Source organism: Rhodamnia argentea, chromosome 8 (genome assembly GCF_020921035.1).
Source record: "Rhodamnia argentea isolate NSW1041297 chromosome 8, ASM2092103v1, whole genome shotgun sequence".
Lineage (NCBI taxonomy): Eukaryota > Viridiplantae > Streptophyta > Magnoliopsida > Myrtales > Myrtaceae > Rhodamnia > Rhodamnia argentea.
In genome coordinates this window covers 23,149,812-23,167,999 of record NC_063157.1, presented here as the reverse complement: position 1 = coordinate 23,167,999, position 18,188 = coordinate 23,149,812, and the positions used below count along the sequence as shown (strand labels likewise).

The window sequence follows — 18,188 nt, the reverse complement described above, 5'->3', positions numbered from 1 at the left end:
TAACTCACATAAGTGTTTTTCATCAACAAGAGTTATGGGGCCCACAATCTCGGGGCTTGTTTGTTTATGACACACATTTACCACGTCTTCATTGGGAAGGTTTCTCATTGGAGCTGGTTTAACGAGGGGATAAACTCCTTCGGTGCATCTCTAGTTGTGTCTAGTACCTGGTGTCATCAACTATGTTGGACACTTCTTTTTTGCCGGATTCTTGATGGTCAATATATTTTCTGAGAGCTGGGAATTTAGTCGTGGAACTCAGTTGAATTGTATATGTTTTGGACATTAAGGGAAAACTTCAGTGATTTTGAGAGTCAGTGAAATTTGTACCTAAATTCATGTAGGGTGACTTCTTAGTACTGTTGACACGGGAATATCTGCATCTTCCTTCATGGATGAAGTTGGGGTAGATTTATTCCAAGCCTCTCATGTTTGATCGAGAAAATTTCAATTTTCTGAGGGTCTCTGGCATTTTGCCTGGGGCTGAATCGCCTGAAAGCTAGCAGAGATCAACTAGATAAGGAAATATGAATTAAGAATTGGAGATTGACTCGCTTGACAGGTAAGTCTCGGTTTCTAGCATCTATTTGTCAAGTTTCGCGGGGAATATGGTACATCTGTACTAGGAAATGGGATGTTTACGATTTTCTTCTTCCTTTTTATAGCCAAATGATTACACACTGTCTATTCGTAAAGAATTTGTCTGGATGCCTGGTGCTGTGGGAAATAAACTATCTCAGAAATGCAATTTTTAGCAATAACTGGTCTTGACTTTTGGCATTAAGAATTTGCCTTTTCAGATGATTCTCTTAGAAGTTCTACTTTGCTCTTGCCTGGTTCGTTGTGCTGTTTGAATCATCTAGCTAGTTCTTGGTTTGCTCGATACCTGCATTTCGGCATGAGATGCACTCTCTCCGTCATAAAATCAAACAATTCATGTGAAACCCGAGTTTGGATGCAATTCTAGCTTCTGACACTTAAAGCCCTTGTGAGTTTTAAGTGCATGCACCCGCAACCAATGGGAGGATGATCTCGATTAGTGTTCAAGTTCTAAATATTTAGCTATTGACAAGTTAAATAGTCTAGATGAAATGGTTTACTATTGGGGAGACAGGAGAGGAAGGGGGGGTCCACAGCACCTTTCTTGTGCCTCAAATCTCCATGTCTTTCCTCTCATCTCACGACTAGAGATGAATTCTATCGGCCTGTGTCCATGATCAGAAGCTAACTGGACCAGTGATAACTAGTTCTCTCGGCGAGGTCGAAACCCTAGATACAGAACACTGTCCATGCTCAGGAGCTAACTGGGGAAGTCATAGCCAGTTCTCTTGGCGAGCCTATATACGAATGACTAGTGCTCGAATACATTACCAACTTCCCCAACATGGGAACGTAATTAGGAAATATAGATTCGTCCTCGATCAGCTTCTTAATGTGTATTCTCCGATGGAGGAGTTGCATTATGTAACTTTCAGGCTTAATGACAAGAAAAAAGCTCTGCCTACCTTCTGTCTCCCAGCGCCCCTAATTTTTTTTTTTGGGGGTACTATTTTTTGCAGTTGTGATGGCCGAGTGGCATTTTGAGACAAGTGATACGAAATGTGGATGAGACTGTGTTGGTAGCATTCTACAATACGGATTTCTGGCATTTGCGCCTGTGATCAACGAAGTTCCACCGTCTGCCAGAAAGATTCCTATTTCGCAATCAGCAAATGAGGAGCCGAGCCACAAGAAAAATGGTAAGAGATGACGGAGCGGATTAGATGTTGTAGGGTAAAAGTGTAAAAAAAAAAAGTCTTAAACCTACTTAAAAGATTTAGTACTGAATTAAAATCAATGCAATAAGTTTATGACACTTTTGACGCTTTTTTAGATGTTATACGACTTTAAAGAAATGGAGACGTGGTAAATGATGAATTTGACACGAAATGGAGGCATGGTAAACGATGAATTTGACACGAAAAGGCATGGTTGATGGGATTTCCTTTCATTTGAAAAGAGTCGTCTCGTGTGAATTTTTCAACTCATGCGCAGAGATTGACGGCTGAAAATGACGCCCTCTCTTCACTTTCCTCATGGAGAGATAGAGTGAGATTTTGAAGAAATCTAATGCCCGAGTTGTAAGTTTCAGATTATTATTAAGAGCCAGCGCAGGGACGCCACTGGGGTTTGGTTCGTTCTTTAATATTAATCCACCAACTTCATCTCGAGCTCCATCATCTTATTTTTGGAAGGAGTCATCGTCCCCATCCCAACTGGGACTGAGATTGGTAGTGCTTGAGGGAGGTCTTAAGTGGGGATGAACCCCAATCTCAAACGTTGACTCGAATCTATCTCTCTCTCTCTCTCTCTCTCTCTCTCTCTCTCTCTCCATCCTCTCACGTCTCAGAAAAAACCTAGCCATCGCCCGCTTGTTTGTACGTGCTTATATGAAACACCTGTTATTACACCCAAGACCCTTCCTGAGAAGAAGCCGGATCCGCCGCCTGAATTAGCAAAGTTGGACACGTAATTCCCCGTGGTCGAAGAGAAGAAGCGAGAGAGAAGACCATGATTCTCGATCCGACTTCTCGTAATCTCGCGAGCGTTTCGCAGGGGATGCAGATGATTCGAGGCGGGTATGATCAAGACCGCCGTGTTCTTGCACCCGTTTCGGAAGGAGTGCTGCCGCTGGCTTCCGCGTTGGAAGCCCACTCGAGCTCTCTGCTTCATAGTCTCTCTCTTCTCGAGGACAAGGTTCGTCAAGTCCAATCGCTGGTCACCTGGTCTCAAGGACAAGGTTCCTCCGGTCGAGGCCGGCCCGAGTCAACGTCCCTGGCCTTAGCTGGCATCGGAAGCTTGATCCAAGAAATCATAGGGACCGCAACATCTATGATGTTCTCTTGCCAACAGATGACACTTCTCGGTCCCGCTATGCCTTCAGGTACTAATACTGATACCGATAACGATAACGATAACAATAACAGCAACCAGCCTCTTGTTCATGAGCCTAGCTCTCTTGACTGGTATAGCGCAAGCAGCTTTGTCGATTACAACGGTAATAATGAAAGCAAACCGTCGGCAAGTATTGCGAAAAATAGCGGGTCGGATCAAGGAATGAGAGAATTGCCTCAAGCGGGTCGCCAGAAGAAGGAGATACCACAAGCCGAACATGCGTTGAGTGGCGCTAGTTATGATGTCGTCGAACTGAACGCCGATGATTTGTTGGCGAAGTACACGCACTATTGCCAAATCTGCGGGAAAGGGTTCAAGCGGGACGCGAACCTGCGAATGCACATGAGGGCTCACGGGGACGAGTACAAAACCAGCGCCGCTCTATGCAACCCCGCCAAGAATACTGATAGCAACCGCGACAAACCGAACGGTGATCAAGAGTGTTTGATGGGATTAAGGCCGAAGAAGTACTCCTGCCCACAAGAGGGCTGCCGGTGGAACCGGAAGCACCCCAGGTTCCAGCCTCTGAAGTCCATGATCTGTGTCAAGAACCACTACAAGAGGAGCCACTGCCCCAAGTTGTATGTGTGCAAGAGGTGCAACCGGAAGCAGTTCTCGGTGCTGTCCGATCTGAGGACGCACGAGAAGCACTGCGGGGACGTCAAGTGGCAGTGCAACTGCGGGACCACCTTCTCGAGGAAGGACAAGCTCATGGGCCATGTCGCTTTGTTCGTCGGCCACTCGCCTGCCTTATCGCTCGACTTGATGAACCCACCAGGACTCAGAGCTCAGCAGATAGTTGCACCCAACATCATGCAATTAGATGGTATTGCTGCTTATGATAGGCAATTTTTTCCTCATCTTGGCATTGAAAAATCTGGTCTTTTTCCTTGGATATGTGGCTGTTTAAATTATGAAACTTAACTAGCTAGATAGTTTGCTCGAACGAAGTCTAGTTATTTCTACGCTCTATAACTTTGCTGGTTTCTTGATTATCAGGAGATGAGGTTTGGCTGGTGTAGTCATGCAGCGGAGACGCCCGACCTTGACCACCCGAACATTCTCCGTCGGCAAAAAAAGGATCAGAACCGACACGACAAACGGTTCATACATGCACAGGATCATCCGACTCTTCTGCGATGATAGAATTCGTTTGGAGTTTGCGGTTTCTGCTGTTTTTGGATCATCTCTAGAAATGGGACCGTTGGTGTCATGTATGATCGACCGTTATGCTTTCTCTGTAGATTGCAAGAAACAACGTAAGATTGCTGCTAGATGCTTGAGGGCATGATACTTGTTGGATCTTCTGTAATAATACGGACCCCCTTCACTTCAGTTTCCTTTGGGAAGAGCCACAAACTTCATACCTACCACATTTGAATTTCAACTTTCTTCTCAATTCGTTCTACAGTCAGTTAAATGTTCGATATCTCGAAAATAAAATAATTTTGTGTGTATGATAGTGTTGCCCATCCTAACAAGTTTCTAGTCTCAAACATCTCTTGAGAATGTTACGGAGTGTTCACCAAGCGATTATTTTCTCACTACTCTAATAACCAAGCGATTATTTTCTCCAGATAATGAGAATATGCATGCATTCCGTCTTTCGTTAATAGAGTTATTTCGATCCCTTTTTCTTTCACGTGCATATGTAACGCACTTATTTGTTGTTCGCCTCTTAAAAGAAATGAGCAGAGTCGAATTAGCGGAATAGTATTCTGTTTTCAATAAGGAGATGGCTCCATGTGCTATGATTCATTATTTTGGTTTCGATTCGAGAGCACTGCCAAAGTGTTACATAATGCTAGCAAGACGGATCCCTTTTTCTTTGCCTTTACGAGTTGAACGCCTGTGAATTGAATGAATTAAAAGATGAAAAATAAATAAAAAGAATGAAGAATTCAACTAATGGTTCGGAACGAAGAAATGGAAGGGCTAGTGGAGAGAAAGAGAGCCATGAAGGGATCAGCTTCACTGTAAAATGCAGGTAGAAAAAGGAAGTAAAAAGCTTATGGACCACCTTTTTCGGGTAAACAGCGAGCGATAACTAAGTACTAAATGCAGGATAGTAGGACGAGGTGAGGAAAAGATCTCGATACTCCAACTTCAGGGGGGAGAATCTATTACAAAAGGTCCTCCTACGTATATCGGGAGGGGAACATTTGTCTTCAATAGTACCACGACATGACATGACATGAGCGTGAAAGTATGGATTTGGAGATTCTCGAATAATTCAACCTAGTAACACTAGCATTAGCAAGAGTAGGGTTGTAGGATGAGGAGCAAGAGTTTCCCCCTGCCCTTTCATCCTTTGGATAGATAGAGAGGGAGGACAGAGGAAAGAACAGGTTGTAATATATCCGAGGCTATAGTTTTAGCAAGAAATATATCGAAAAATTGGTGTTGAGAAAAAACATGCAATTCGTTATTTAAAAAGCCAGGTTATGAATGTAAGATGATAATGCACATGAATATCACATTGGAAATTAAAACTTGTTCTGATTGCCATCCCAATTTTTCGTTCTTTATTTAATGCGAAATATTTGAGACTCTCGATAATTAGAATTATACACAACTTTTGATAATTTTTAAAAGATTGACCGAAACTGCTGCGATGATGACCATGGTTTTCGCAAACCTCGAACTCCCTCCTCTCTAACACGCCGATTTCGAATAAGCCCGCCACAAGTAAGAACCGCTTGTCCACGTCAGCGATCCGCGTCTCGCCCAAAGAACCAATCACATGTCACGCCTCTCCCTCCATAAATACGTTGTCGCTTCGCCTGTCAATCCCACCGCTTCCTCTCCTTCTCTCCCACTCACAAAATTCGCGCTCTGCATCTGTATCTCACCACAAGCGCGTGGCTCGAGTCTCTAATGGCGCCGAAGGGAGAGAAGAAGCCGGCCGAGAAGAAGCCGGCGGAGGACAAGAAGGCCGAGAAGGCGCCGGCGGAGAAGAAGCCGAGGGCCGAGAAGAAGCTCCCCAAGGAGGGGGCTGTCGACAAGAGGAAGAAGCGGGCGAAGAGAAGCGTCGAGACGTACAAGATCTACATCTTCAAGGTGCTGAAGCAGGTCCACCCAGACGTCGGCATCTCGAGCAAGGCCATGGGCATCATGAACAGCTTCATCAACGACATCTTCGAGAAGCTGGCCCAGGAGTCGTCGCGGCTCGCGCGCTACAACAAGAAGCCCACCATCACCTCCCGGGAAATCCAGACGGCCGTCCGGCTGGTGCTCCCCGGCGAGCTCGCCAAGCACGCCGTGTCGGAAGGGACCAAGGCGGTGACCAAGTTCACCAGCGCCTAGGGATCTCTCTCGATCTGGGCCATTTTTGGTGCGGCCTTTGGCTTTTTTTTCCTTGTAAAAAAAACTCGGTGGGGGATTGCAAAATTCGAGAAGCTCCAGTGGAATTTGTGTTTTGTAATGTTTTGGGAGATGAAAAGTGCTGCTTGATCTTTTGCTTGCGCAGAAGGTAGAACCTGACATGTTAGGACGCAGCTGTGATGTACCAGAATCTACTGTGGCTTTCTTGATATATTAGCAAACTCTCTAAATTATTATGACAAATGACTGATGGCTTCTCGATTTATGTTAAATGAAAATTCAAGAGTAGGGTATCAATTTTGATAGGGGATGATTCGATTCTGGGTTCTTGATTTGGAACTTAATTTCTTTCGAAACATGGCAAGACTTGTGATGGTAGATCACTCTCTTTTTTCATTGCTAAGTGATTACAATCGCTGTTGGCTCGTATTATTGACATGTCTAAAAATCAGAAAATTTGTGCGGGAATTGAAAATTGTCCATTTTTGTTGATTGATGTGGTGTATTCCATCCAAATTGTGAAAAAATAAATAATTTGGAATTTTTTTTCAGAAAGTAATTGTTTGCATTGCTCAGACAAATGAATGAATGAATATTTTTTTTCATTATTCATGAAAATAATTTTTTTCTTTGATTAATTATTTTAAATGCTATGAGTGATTATTTTAAAAAATATATATATTTTTAACGTTAAGCAATCGGAGCGGAAATCTTCTTTTATCTTGAAAAGGGAATCTAACCGACGATGGAGATCAAGGGCTAAGCGATTTGTGGGCCCAAGGCCGATAAACAAATTCAAGCCCAAAGAACTCGAAATGCAGACCACCTTTGAGAGTCGGAGTCGTAGTCGTAGCTCGCTCCTCTTCTTCTCCGAGTCCGGTGAGGTTCTCGGCTCTCGACACTAGCTATCTCCAAATTAGACGTGGCTGGTTCGTTCGAACCGCCGGTTTTGGTTTCTAGAAAAGGTGGAACCGCTTGTTCCCGGACCCAATGGTTCTTTCCCCTCGGGCCTCCTCTCCCCCCCCCCTTTCTTTTTTTTAAACAGGGTCGGAATTGGCCCCGGACCGGCGGTTCCGGGATGGTTCTGACAATTTAGAAACCGGAACCGGCCCTTAAGGGACAGTTCCGATTCCGGGTCGGAACCGTGGGCCCGCTCAACGGGCCCCCGGTTCCATTTGGCCATGTCTACTCCAAATGACCACGCACCTCCCATGACCTGCTCCACTCTCGCTACGCCTCCCTGTTGGGATCCTCATCCTACACCTATGCCGTCCCTCCTTGCCTGCTCCTTGGAGCATCGTGGTGGTCCGATGTATGTGTGCAATAGGTGCGATTGGAAGCAGTTCTCGGTGCCTTCTGATCTGAGGACGCACGAGGAGGACAGCAGGGATGCCTAATGGCAGTGCAATCGCGGGATCACCTTCTCGAGGAAGGACAAGCTCATGGGCCATGTTGCTTTGTTCGTCGGCCACTCTGCCTTACCAATCTGTCTCGATGAACTCATTATGACTCACAGTTCGGCAGAAAGTTGCGCCCAACATCATGCGATTAGATGTTACTATTGCTTATGAAAGGCATTCTCTCCCCATCTTGGCTTTGAAAAATCTGGTTTTTGAATCGGTGAATCACACGTTTGTTGGAGACAGGGACAGAGATAAGGACAAGTCTGTGGCTGTTTAATTTACGTACTTAGCTAGTTAGATAGTTTTCTAGAACAAAGGCTCTTTGTTTTTGGGTGTTATAACTTTAGCGGTTTCTTCATTATTAGAATATGAAGTTTGGCTGGTGTAGACGTGCAGCGGAGACGTCTGTTCACATTCGAACATTTTCCATTGGTGAAAGAATGGTCAGAACCGATGCGAACACACAGTTTATACATGCACAGGATCATTAGATACACAGTGATTGACGTTCATTCTTCGACAAGGACGGAATTGATATGGAGTTAGCAGATTCTGCTTGTGGGATTATCACTCGAAGTGAGACTGTTTATCCTTGGTCCGTAGTTTGCAAGAAACAATGTAGATTGCCGTTAGAGATGCTTGAGCTTGGGGGCATGATGCTTGCTGGATTTTATGCGATGTATTTGGTTCTCCTTTAGTCTTTTTGGAAAGAGCCGAGGTGCTAGCGTAATATCGCTTGCGTGTGACTAACGTTACCCGCCACAAGCAATATCCGCTCGTCCACGGCAGCAATCCTCCGTCGCTTCTCCTCTCGGCCCCATCGTTTCCTCTCTCTCTCTCACGCACACACGCAGAATTCGTGCTTTGCATCTATCTCTCGCCGCAAGCGCGGGCCACTCGTGACGCAGAATTCGGCGAATAACGCAAGAAAATCCTTGCTAAAGGAGAAAAATCTCGAAATTCTATGAATATTATTGATGATGTGCTTCAAAAAACGTGATAAACACCTTTTATAGGGTGTTATCCTAACCCTAGTCCAATTAGGAATCAAAATATCAAAAAAGGGAAAATTACAAAAGTGCCACTGAAATAAAATTAAGCCTGAAAAATACTAAAAAAAATAGGAAAACCCATCTAGACATTCTCGAACGGCCAAAATTCATCGTTAGTCACGGCCAAAGGCCGTGAGTATTGATCAGGACGCCGTTTCGCTTCAGCCTACCGAATTTGAACTCAATCCGACGTCGTCGACCCGATCCGCTGGTTCTAGCTGCAGTACCGTTTCGCCTTCTAATTAGATTTGTGTTGATCCAATCGATCCAGAAACGTATTACTAATGACATCCGCATCAACTCGAGTCTCCAATGGCGCCAAAGCGAGAGAAGAAGCAGGTGGAGAACAAGAGGCCCGAGAAGAAGCTCCCCAAGGAGGGGGACCGGCGACAAGAGGAAGAAGCGGGGGAAGAGGAGCGTCGAGACGTACAAGATCTACATCTTCAAGGTGCTGAAGCAGGTGCTTCCGGGCATGCGCATCTCGAGCAAGGCCATGGCCATCATGGACAGCTTCATCAATGACATCTTCGAGAGGCCGGCCCAGGAGCCGTCGCGGCTTGCGCGCGACAACAAGAAGCCGACCATCACCTCCCGGGAGATCCAGACTGCCATCCGGCTCGTGCTCCCAGACGGGCTCCGCAGGTAGGCCCTGGTGGAGGGCTGGAAGGCGGTGACCAAGTTCAGAAGCGGCCAGGGCTCCCTTGATCCGGCGCTTGGGTTTTTCGGGTTAAAAATCTCGGTGGGGGATTGCAGGATTTAGAAGCTTCAGATGAATTTTCTCGTGTGTTTGTCCACTTTTCGGGAGATAGAAAATTGCTGCTCAATCTTGCTTTTGTGTACACAGGACATGTAAGGACGCAGTTGCGCAATACTACCAATACCGGCTTTCTTGATATATTGGCATTTAGTCTATATTATCATGATAAATGACTAATGGCTTCTCGATTTTGGTTCCAAAAATTGAAAAACCTAGAATCGAACTTTGATAGAGGACGATGCTAGGTTCTTGTTTTGGAGCTTAACTATTTCGGAACGATTGTTCTACGATGCGAAGGTAGAGTGCTCTTTTGTTGACTTCTATGTGATTATAATCGTTGTTGGCTCGTTTAATTGACACGTCCAAAGAAAAAATCAGAAAAAATTAGAGGAGTGTTGACAAATTTTTTCCGAGTAAAGTCGAGATTATGTATAAAAAAGATATGTCCATTTTTGTTGATCCATCGATTTGGTTAATTCTATTCAAATTTCATTTTAGGTTCCATTTTATTTGTGAAAATAAATTGTTTAAAAATTATTTTCCCTAAAAATTGATCCTCTGTGTAATTTAAATAAATGAATAAATAAAAAAATATTTTTATTATTGTACGAAAATTTTTAATATTGTGTTATTATCGATAATGAAAATAATTTCAGTTGACTAATTATTTTGATAACAATATTGCCAACGAGGGCTCAAGGGCTAATCGCTTTGTGGGCCCAAAATAATCTTTGTGGGCCGATAAATGAATTCAGGCCCAAAGAACTCGAAGTGAAGACTGCCATGGACAGTCGTCGTAGTCGTCGCTCGCTCCTCTTCTTCCCCTAGTCCGATGACGTTCTCGGCTCTGGACGCTAGCTACCTCCGATGACCACGCGCCACGCGCCTCCCGTGCGGGTCCTGACCCGCCCCCCTCTCGCTCCGCCTCCGGCCCCCGCTCCGCCTCCCCCCTCGGATCCTCCTCCGCCCTCCTCGCCCGCTCCTTCTCGGGGCATCGTGGTGGTCGGTTTCATCGCTCGGAGCGCCGACTTCTCGGCGCAACTCCTTAACAAGGTCCTCGATCTCAACGCCTTCGGCTCGGGCGGTGTCGACCAGGTGCTCCGCCTCGACGGCGACGAAGCGAAGGAATGGTTCAGGTGCAGGAGGGTCAGCTATTACTACGACGAGGAGAGAGGCGTCCTCTACTTGCAGTTCTGCTCGACGAGCTGCCCGGCGGCTCACCCGCCCTCCGAGGCCGCGTCGGGGTTCGATTCATTCGTGGAGGAGCGCGAGTTCGGGGACCTTCAGGGATTGCTTTTCATGTTCTCTGTGAGTTTGTTCTGCTTCGATTTCAGTATGGATTTGCCTTCGTTGAGTTTTTCAGTTCACGAGTCGGTGGGAGTTTTCTAGAGCTCAAATTTTCGCCTGAAAAAGGAGTAGAACTAGAAGCTAGTTGAAATGGCAAACTTAGTGTCTAAAAATTATCGATGCGACCTTCTTACTGGTACTAGATTTAAGTGATTCAGTTGAGTCTTGAGTGCTGTGATTTCATATGCCTAATGTTGCTTCAGTGTGCTTGCCCGCGAAATTGCAATTTAAGGATCCTTGTGTTCCTTCTGTTGAGTCTGGGCAACGTCTTGTGAAAACGGGAAATTCATCAAATCACGGCGATTATGATGAATATGGATTGCCACTATCGGCACTTGTTGGTCACTCGCTAGCATTACTGCATGTTGGTAGGACGGTGAATCATAAATGCATTTAAAAGTTGAACAGTTAAAGTAGATTCGCTGACGCTGGGCCTCCCTGTAGAAACCTCCTTAAAGCATTTGCTCGGAGACATGGTACTGCCTCTCTTTGAGAGAAGGGCGGTGTTTTGTGTCCATAATGTGTTTGAAGAATTGTCTTCTCCTAAAACCATTTCCTAGGACGAAATAAAACTGATCTTCTGGTTATTTTATCGTGCAAGAATATGTTTGGAATCATTTGAATGGCGTGATATATTTCCTTTTTAAATAGTTTAGAATGAGAGGTAGAATTCATAGCCTGTGTTTGTGCAATTTGTTTACAAGTAGCAGAGAAAGCAAAAGTGAAATTATTGCATTGAATTATAGAAAGCTGACTAGTTTCTGAGATAAATTTTTGGGAATTAAGTAATTCAGAATCATTTTGATGCAAATTCATGCCATAAATATTGAAAGCAGAATTTAAACATTGGCAAACAAGTCTAGCATTTGTTAACATGTTGCAAGTCAGTATACATGTGAGCATTCTTTCTCAACGAGCATCTTTGAATTGTTTCTGGATCTTTATGTCACATCTTGTTGATGTGTTCTCAAATTCCTGAGAAATAATGTTGGGGCTAAAATTCAAGCTTAACCATGATTTGATACTCCAGTTTGCATTTCCTTGTAGACCATGGTTTGATTAACTTGACAAACGAGGTACTCTAATTTGAGATACTGAAGCTGGCACTTGATACCGTTTTCTGCCATTTGCCGATCGATTTTTATTCATGCAAGATCTGTTATCTTTGAATTTCACTCGCACCTCTCTTGAATATGACAAATGACACCACATAATGTAGGTTTGCCATCTAATCGTACATCTTCAAGAAGGATCACATCTTGATACCCAAACTTTGAAAAGTTTTCGTATACTTCAAGCAGCTAAGCAGGCTTTAGCCCCATTTGTGAGGTCCAAAACTATGCCAATGCTGCCATCCAGACCTCAATCTTCCTCATCTTTACGACATACCGTGTCATCAGCCTCTATTCACAACGTTTCCCCAGGTAGAAGTCGTAATATGAATCGTAATGCATCTGCTATATCACTTATGTCCGGTTTAGGTTCATCCACATCTTTGTTTCCCGGGCAGTGTACTCCTGTCATACTCTTCGTCTTTGTTGATGATTACTTGGAGGTGGCACATGCAAGCTCGCATGTGGAGGAGGCTGCAGAAACCTCCTCAGTTAATGCCAGTGCTAATTTAAGCAGTTCCTCTAGATCATCAGCCTTGCCTACAAAAGCTCCTGGTTCTGTAGTTGTGCTAGCACGCCCTATTAGTAAGTCTGAAGGTGGTTTCAAGAAGAGGCTACAGTCATCTCTCGAAGCGCAGATTCGCTTTCTCATTAAGAAATGTCGAACGCTCTCGGGATCTGAAACTGGTCATGCTGGGTCAAGAGGGGGTGCCTCAAGTTCTGCACCATTATTTCTGCTTGATGCTTCAAGGGCTGTTGTTCTGCTTGATAGATCAACAAATCAGAGAGGCGAATCTCTTGAATTTGCAACGGGCCTTGTGGAAGATGTTTTGAATGGAAAAGCAACTTCAGATTCTCTCTTGCTTGAAAGCCACAGTCAGAGTAACAACAAGGAGGATGTAATATCCATAAAGGAATTCATCCATCGGCATTCTGATGTCTTGAGGGGTAGAGGGGTGGCGAACACCAATGGTGGCTCAGCTGCTGGTGTTGGCATGGTTGCTGTTGCTGCAGCTGCCGCAGCTGCTTCAGCGGCATCTGGCAAAGCAGTTACAGCTCCTGAACTTCCAAGTCTGGAATCCTGGCTTTCTTCCAGTGAGATTGTCCTTCATGGGGTCCTTACGGGAAAACGTGGATGTATAGATGAAATCGAAGTTTCCAAGAGAAAGCCTAGGCAGCGAAATATCAATTCCCCTCAGGTTGAAGGCATCGCATTGAAAGGTGCGGAGCCTGTAGATGTTGCAGTATCTTGGTTGGAGAGAGGAAAAGGACTCAACATGAAGTTTTCAACTTCATGGTGCCAAAAAGCCCTTCCATCTGCTAGGGAGATCTATTTGAAGGACTTGCCTGCTTGTTATTCAACTTCTCAGCATGAAACTCATTTGGCAAGGGCTTTGCATGCTTTTCGCTCAATGGTAAAAGGACCTGCAGTGCAACATTTTTTGAAGATGTTAAAGGATGAATGCGTATCAATCTGGACATCTGGAAGGCAACTGTGTGATGCTGTAAGTTTGACTGGAAAACCATGTGTGCATCAAAGACACGGTATTGAGGAAGTTGATTCCCTTTCAACAGATGCCAAGCCACATTCAAGTGGATATGTTTTCCTCCATGCATGTCCCTGTGGCCGTTCACGGCAATTACGAGCTGACCCTTTTGACTTCAAATCTGCCAACAATGTTAACTGCTCTTCAGATTGTGAAAAGCTACTCCCTGCACTTCAATTGCCTGAAATAAGCAACAGAGAACCTATTAATGCGTCCTCATGGCGTTTGTTACGTCTAGGGAATTCAAAGTACTATGATCCTTCCAAAGGTTTACTGCAGAGTGGCTTCCATGCCAATGAAAAATATCTTCTGAAATGGACGATTTACCTGGAAAAACAGAAGAAGATTTATGGTTTACCACCAAAGACAATTCAACTGGATGATACAGTTAGGTCAGACACAGACGTGGTATCTGATTCTAATACATCCACAGACATGAAGAGGAACGTTAATATGAAATCATATCCGGGACATGTGCAGCATGGCAATGACAATTCAGAGAAGACTGATGCTATCTTTTCTGACAGCAAAACAATTAGTTTTGGGAGAGGTTTTCCCAATTTTATGATCAAAAGACCTTTTTCTGAGGTAGTTGCTGGAACTGCAGCTGCTGATTCGGCTTTTCCTCCTCTCCGGCAGAGGAAACAGCCTCCTTTAGTTACAGAAAAGGTGATTAAGGAAACCAATCCAGTAGAAAGTGCTCCAGAACAGATACACACAAATGTTGACCATAATGCATCAAACAGGTTTCGGGGTATTTCTGATCAAATCGATTCAAATAGGATTGCTTCTAGTAAATTTCATGCGGGTAACCCTTTTGTACAGATAGGTAGCAATATTATACCCGTAAACATGAGTGCTGATGAAAAGGTCTCATCAAGAACATCCTTGAAGAATGTTTCATCTTATTTTGGGTTTGAGTATGAGTGTCCGCGTGGCCATCGTTTTCTGCTGAATCGAAAGTGTCTTGATGAACTTGGGTCATTGTATTCGCCACCAAATGATTCTGACTTTCCTCTGTTGGATGTGACTTCTGATTCTAGTCAATTGGATGAGAATGGTGGTAATAATAAAGTTCAATTGGGTTCAGATGGGATTGCGTCCACCAGAAAGAAGGTGAGAAATATGAACAAATCAAAAGAGACCCCGGCCAATGGTAATTTAGTGCATAATCAGTCAACACACTTACCTGGTAAAAGAAAAGAACATTATCAGACAACAAGCAGGTTGTCAAGAGCTCCTGAGTTTGTGGAAGACTTGGAAGAACGTCTTCACTCCATCAGCCTTGATAATGGTGGTTGTGCATCCTCTCTGTTGAATCGGAAATTACCTATATACATGAACTGTCCACACTGCAAGTTCTTGAAGAAGAAGGATACATCAAATGTGCAATTTGCTAGCACTGTATCGCAGCTCCAGAGGATTTTTCTGGTATCTACCTTTCACTCTTCTACTTATATAACCTGATTTATCTAGTTAGCTGAAAATCTACGTTGCAGCTCATTCTCATGAATTTTAGGCATTCAGTTTGATTTCTTTGGAGCTGGCGAATTTCCTTGTTGCAAAAAGCTATTTGTGAACACAGTAAATTCAAGATTGAAGTACGAATGTAAGAAATAGTGAGAAGTTTTTTACAATGCATCTTTTCTGGAGACATCGATAAGTTTTCCGCATTTTTCGTGACAGAGAACTGAAAACACCATTTGTTATTCCGCGTTTCTGATGACAGAACTGAAAACTTCAGGGGCATCTCTGCTTGTTCAACATTATTGGGCTTTGACCCCTGACTCTGTGTAGACTAACATGTGGACTTTCTTCTAGGTCACTCCGCCTTTTCCAGTAATATTAGCCATTGATCCGGTCATACAATTTGAGGTATGCCTTGCTTTTTGGGGGTTGTTGCCGTTAGGTACCTGCATCATCTTTTATAATCTTCACATGTACAAGTAGCATAAGCAAGATTAATACGAAAATTCCCTGCACTTTTCAGGCATCTTGTCTTCCTTTATCCATTCCCGACTGTGAACAGAAATTGAAATTCAACCTTGGATGTCGAGTGATTTTACCACCAGAGAGCTTTCTCGTGCTTAGGCTTCCTTTTATCTATGGCATACAACTTGAGGACCAGTTGCATCCTCTTAGGCCTTTCGAACATCAACCTGAGAAAACTGCCTGGATAAAAGAATCCACAACTTTGCTGATTGTGTCCAAGGAAGGCAGCCCTAACGAAGGGGATTCTGCACTAGATTGAATTGACGGAATCTCTAAAATGGCTGCTAAAGTGGTTGTCTTCTTGAAATTGACAGAGGCAACTTGTGCTGAGACCTGCACTTAGGGTCAGTAATCTCACCTTCTATTGTACTGCCTTGTATTTAGAAGTTTATTGCAATTTGCCCTTGTTTTTGTTTTTCTTAAAAGTATTTTACCTTGCTTGTATGTGTAGCTTTTCGGAGATCTTTTAGAGCTAACATGTGGCTAAGAAAGTAGGCAGCAGTGTTGTGTTTTCCACCATAATATTGGGAAATGTGATCCTATACAATGTCATCTGGATTTTACTGGTTGCACCTGATCAGAACTATGAATTCTGAGAGAGAGGCTTTGTCACATTGTATGATAGTTGAGGGAAGTTCTGGCTGTCAAAGATGTCCAACAGTACAGTATGATCTCCCAGAGCATCGGTTCTTCCTTTTATCTATTTGCACAGGAGTATGACTTCAATGTTCAGTATGTATGGTGAGGAAATCATGTTAAAAGAGAGTGAGGGAGAAAGAAGTTCTCCTCTCAGCTGCCCCTTTTTCTCGAGTATTACACTTATGCTAGGCATAGCAATCCTATTGTAAACCCAATACGAAGAAAACTGCGTGAAAGTTTTGTTTAGCTCTCGACACCGATACACTTTAGTAGGGAGATGATGTCTTATGGGTTTCATCTTTTTAACAGCGTGATACATTTGTACCTGGTGAAGACTGCCTAATTGGTTTTTGCAATGTCTGATGAGTTGATAAAATTTGAGAATGCAGACAGTTGCCAGGTAAATTCCTTTTGCACTTTTAAAAAATTGTTGCTCCCTTTCTAATGGTGTGACTGGGTGCCTGCTATACAGTCTTTACAGGTCCTTGGACCTCTCTGTGGTGGGTGGATCGGAGGGGTGAATCTGAAGGAAGCTACATTGCATCAGGATGGTGAGTTCTGGATATCCTCGCTCGAGTACGTTATTCTAGTAGTGCATGCAAGTGAGACTGGTAGAATCAATCCAGAAAAGCTTCTATTTGTAAGAGTTGTTCCGATCTGGTTCCTAAATCTGATTACTTATTCTAAAGCGGTTTGTGGGCACACTAAAATAGAAACTAAAAGTCTGGGCACTTGATTTCGCAAAGCTTCTTCCACTAATACATAAGGGAGGAGAAAATTAATTAATCTGAGTGCACAATTTTGTGGTACCTGCTTCCGAAACTCCTATGAGAGTGATCCAACTCTAATACCATCGAGTCTCAAAGCACTATACTGAATGTTTCCGTCCCATTACACCAAATTCTCAATAGTGATGTGGCAGCTTCCAAGGCCATCATCCAAATGCTGCACTGTCCTACAGACTAGTGAAAAGTGTGCCCCATTTGATCTCTGAAATAGAGTGACTTAATTCTTGTCTCATTTTCTCTACCGATGAAATCAATAGACCATTTCATGAAGTATCACAAAGAATCCCTCTCTCTTAATGACTCTTCTTCGGGAGTAGAATTTGATGCCTAGGAGCTCTAAGAAGGTAGTGAGGTAATATTTTCTTTTGAAAGCAAAGAGGAGTGGGGTGGCGGTCGCGCATGCAAGCAAAGTATATGCAACTTGGACCCTTGTACTACTTTGGTGGTGGGGACCCCTAACTCCAAAGGAGAAATGTTTCCTATTACCCTTAAAGTCCTCGTTGTATCAATGAGGGTGCCACTGTGCCGCCATGCTCCAGTAATGGGCCAAGGCCAGCTGAATTGTCTGAAAACCCATAATACTGCTTTTAACCAAACATTATTTGTGCCCTGAAATTCATCCCCAGAATTTCACAGGGTCATCTCAACATGATTAAGATGAAGTCTCCACCTTATGTCTTTCTTGTCGGGCTGACAACGATATAGGTTGTGCCTTCCCATCCCAAGCTCCCTGCCACTGAACAAGCCAGCACCTTCCCAGATTGTCCGGTTTTATTCCATGTTCTTGGTTTGATCACGTTTGAATCGGTTGGGAGATAATGTCGTGTTATATGGGATCTACTATTCTTCCTTTTCTGTGTGCCCAGCCAAGCGCACAGGCATACTCTCTCTCTCTCTCTCTCTCTCTCTCATGGTTACTTTGATCATAGCAGTTATCTCCATCACTTCAGCTTCTCAAGAAATTGGGGCAAGCACGGATACTCCGATCCCATTTAAGTGGAAGACAGTAAAGCCACCACAGAGCTGTACAGGAGTTGGATCAAGCTAACAGAGTACATTTTGGAATCACTGCTCCTTTCTTTCCTCCGTTTAGAAGATGCAATATTTCATGCTAAGTGCTCGAAATGTTTAGCCGCTGTGATACCTGAGTATACTTGCTTGCGGAATCACAAGAACACTTGTCGCTTTCGTTGGCAGATTTTAGATGATGATGATAAATTCAGTCCTTGATGGCTCAAGTGATTGGTAGCATGAAGGTCATTCTCTCCATCCAGTTCCACAAAAAACTGGATG

General features: G+C 43.9%; 3 protein-coding genes and 1 pseudogene across 3 annotated transcripts; all 4 read left to right on the top strand.

Annotated features, from left to right (window-relative positions):
• Positions 1-2,491: 2,491 nt before the first annotated feature.
• On the top strand, positions 2,492-4,322 carry LOC115735408 (protein SENSITIVE TO PROTON RHIZOTOXICITY 2-like). Its single transcript, XM_030666625.2, has 2 exons — positions 2,492-3,760; positions 3,934-4,322. Exons 1-2 carry the CDS (start codon positions 2,551-2,553, stop codon positions 3,954-3,956), a joined length of 1,233 nt encoding a protein of 410 aa, XP_030522485.1. The 5' UTR covers positions 2,492-2,550; the 3' UTR covers positions 3,957-4,322.
• A 1,390-nt stretch (positions 4,323-5,712) lies between these two features.
• LOC115735474 (probable histone H2B.1) lies at positions 5,713-6,304 on the top strand. Its single transcript, XM_030666728.2, has one exon. It carries the CDS (start codon positions 5,812-5,814, stop codon positions 6,238-6,240), a length of 429 nt encoding a protein of 142 aa, XP_030522588.1. The 5' UTR covers positions 5,713-5,811; the 3' UTR covers positions 6,241-6,304.
• Positions 6,305-9,025: 2,721 nt separating this feature from the next.
• Positions 9,026-9,473, top strand: LOC115735409 (annotated as a pseudogene).
• Positions 9,474-10,233: 760 nt separating this feature from the next.
• Positions 10,234-18,114, top strand: LOC115735467. Its single transcript, XM_030666712.2, has 7 exons — positions 10,234-10,778; positions 12,037-14,907; positions 15,298-15,351; positions 15,467-15,812; positions 16,417-16,507; positions 16,580-16,658; positions 17,828-18,114. The coding sequence occupies exons 1-4, from the start codon at positions 10,338-10,340 to the stop codon at positions 15,725-15,727; spliced, it is 3,627 nt and encodes a 1,208-aa protein (XP_030522572.1). The 5' UTR covers positions 10,234-10,337; the 3' UTR covers positions 15,728-15,812; positions 16,417-16,507; positions 16,580-16,658; positions 17,828-18,114.
• Positions 18,115-18,188: the final 74 nt, after the last annotated feature.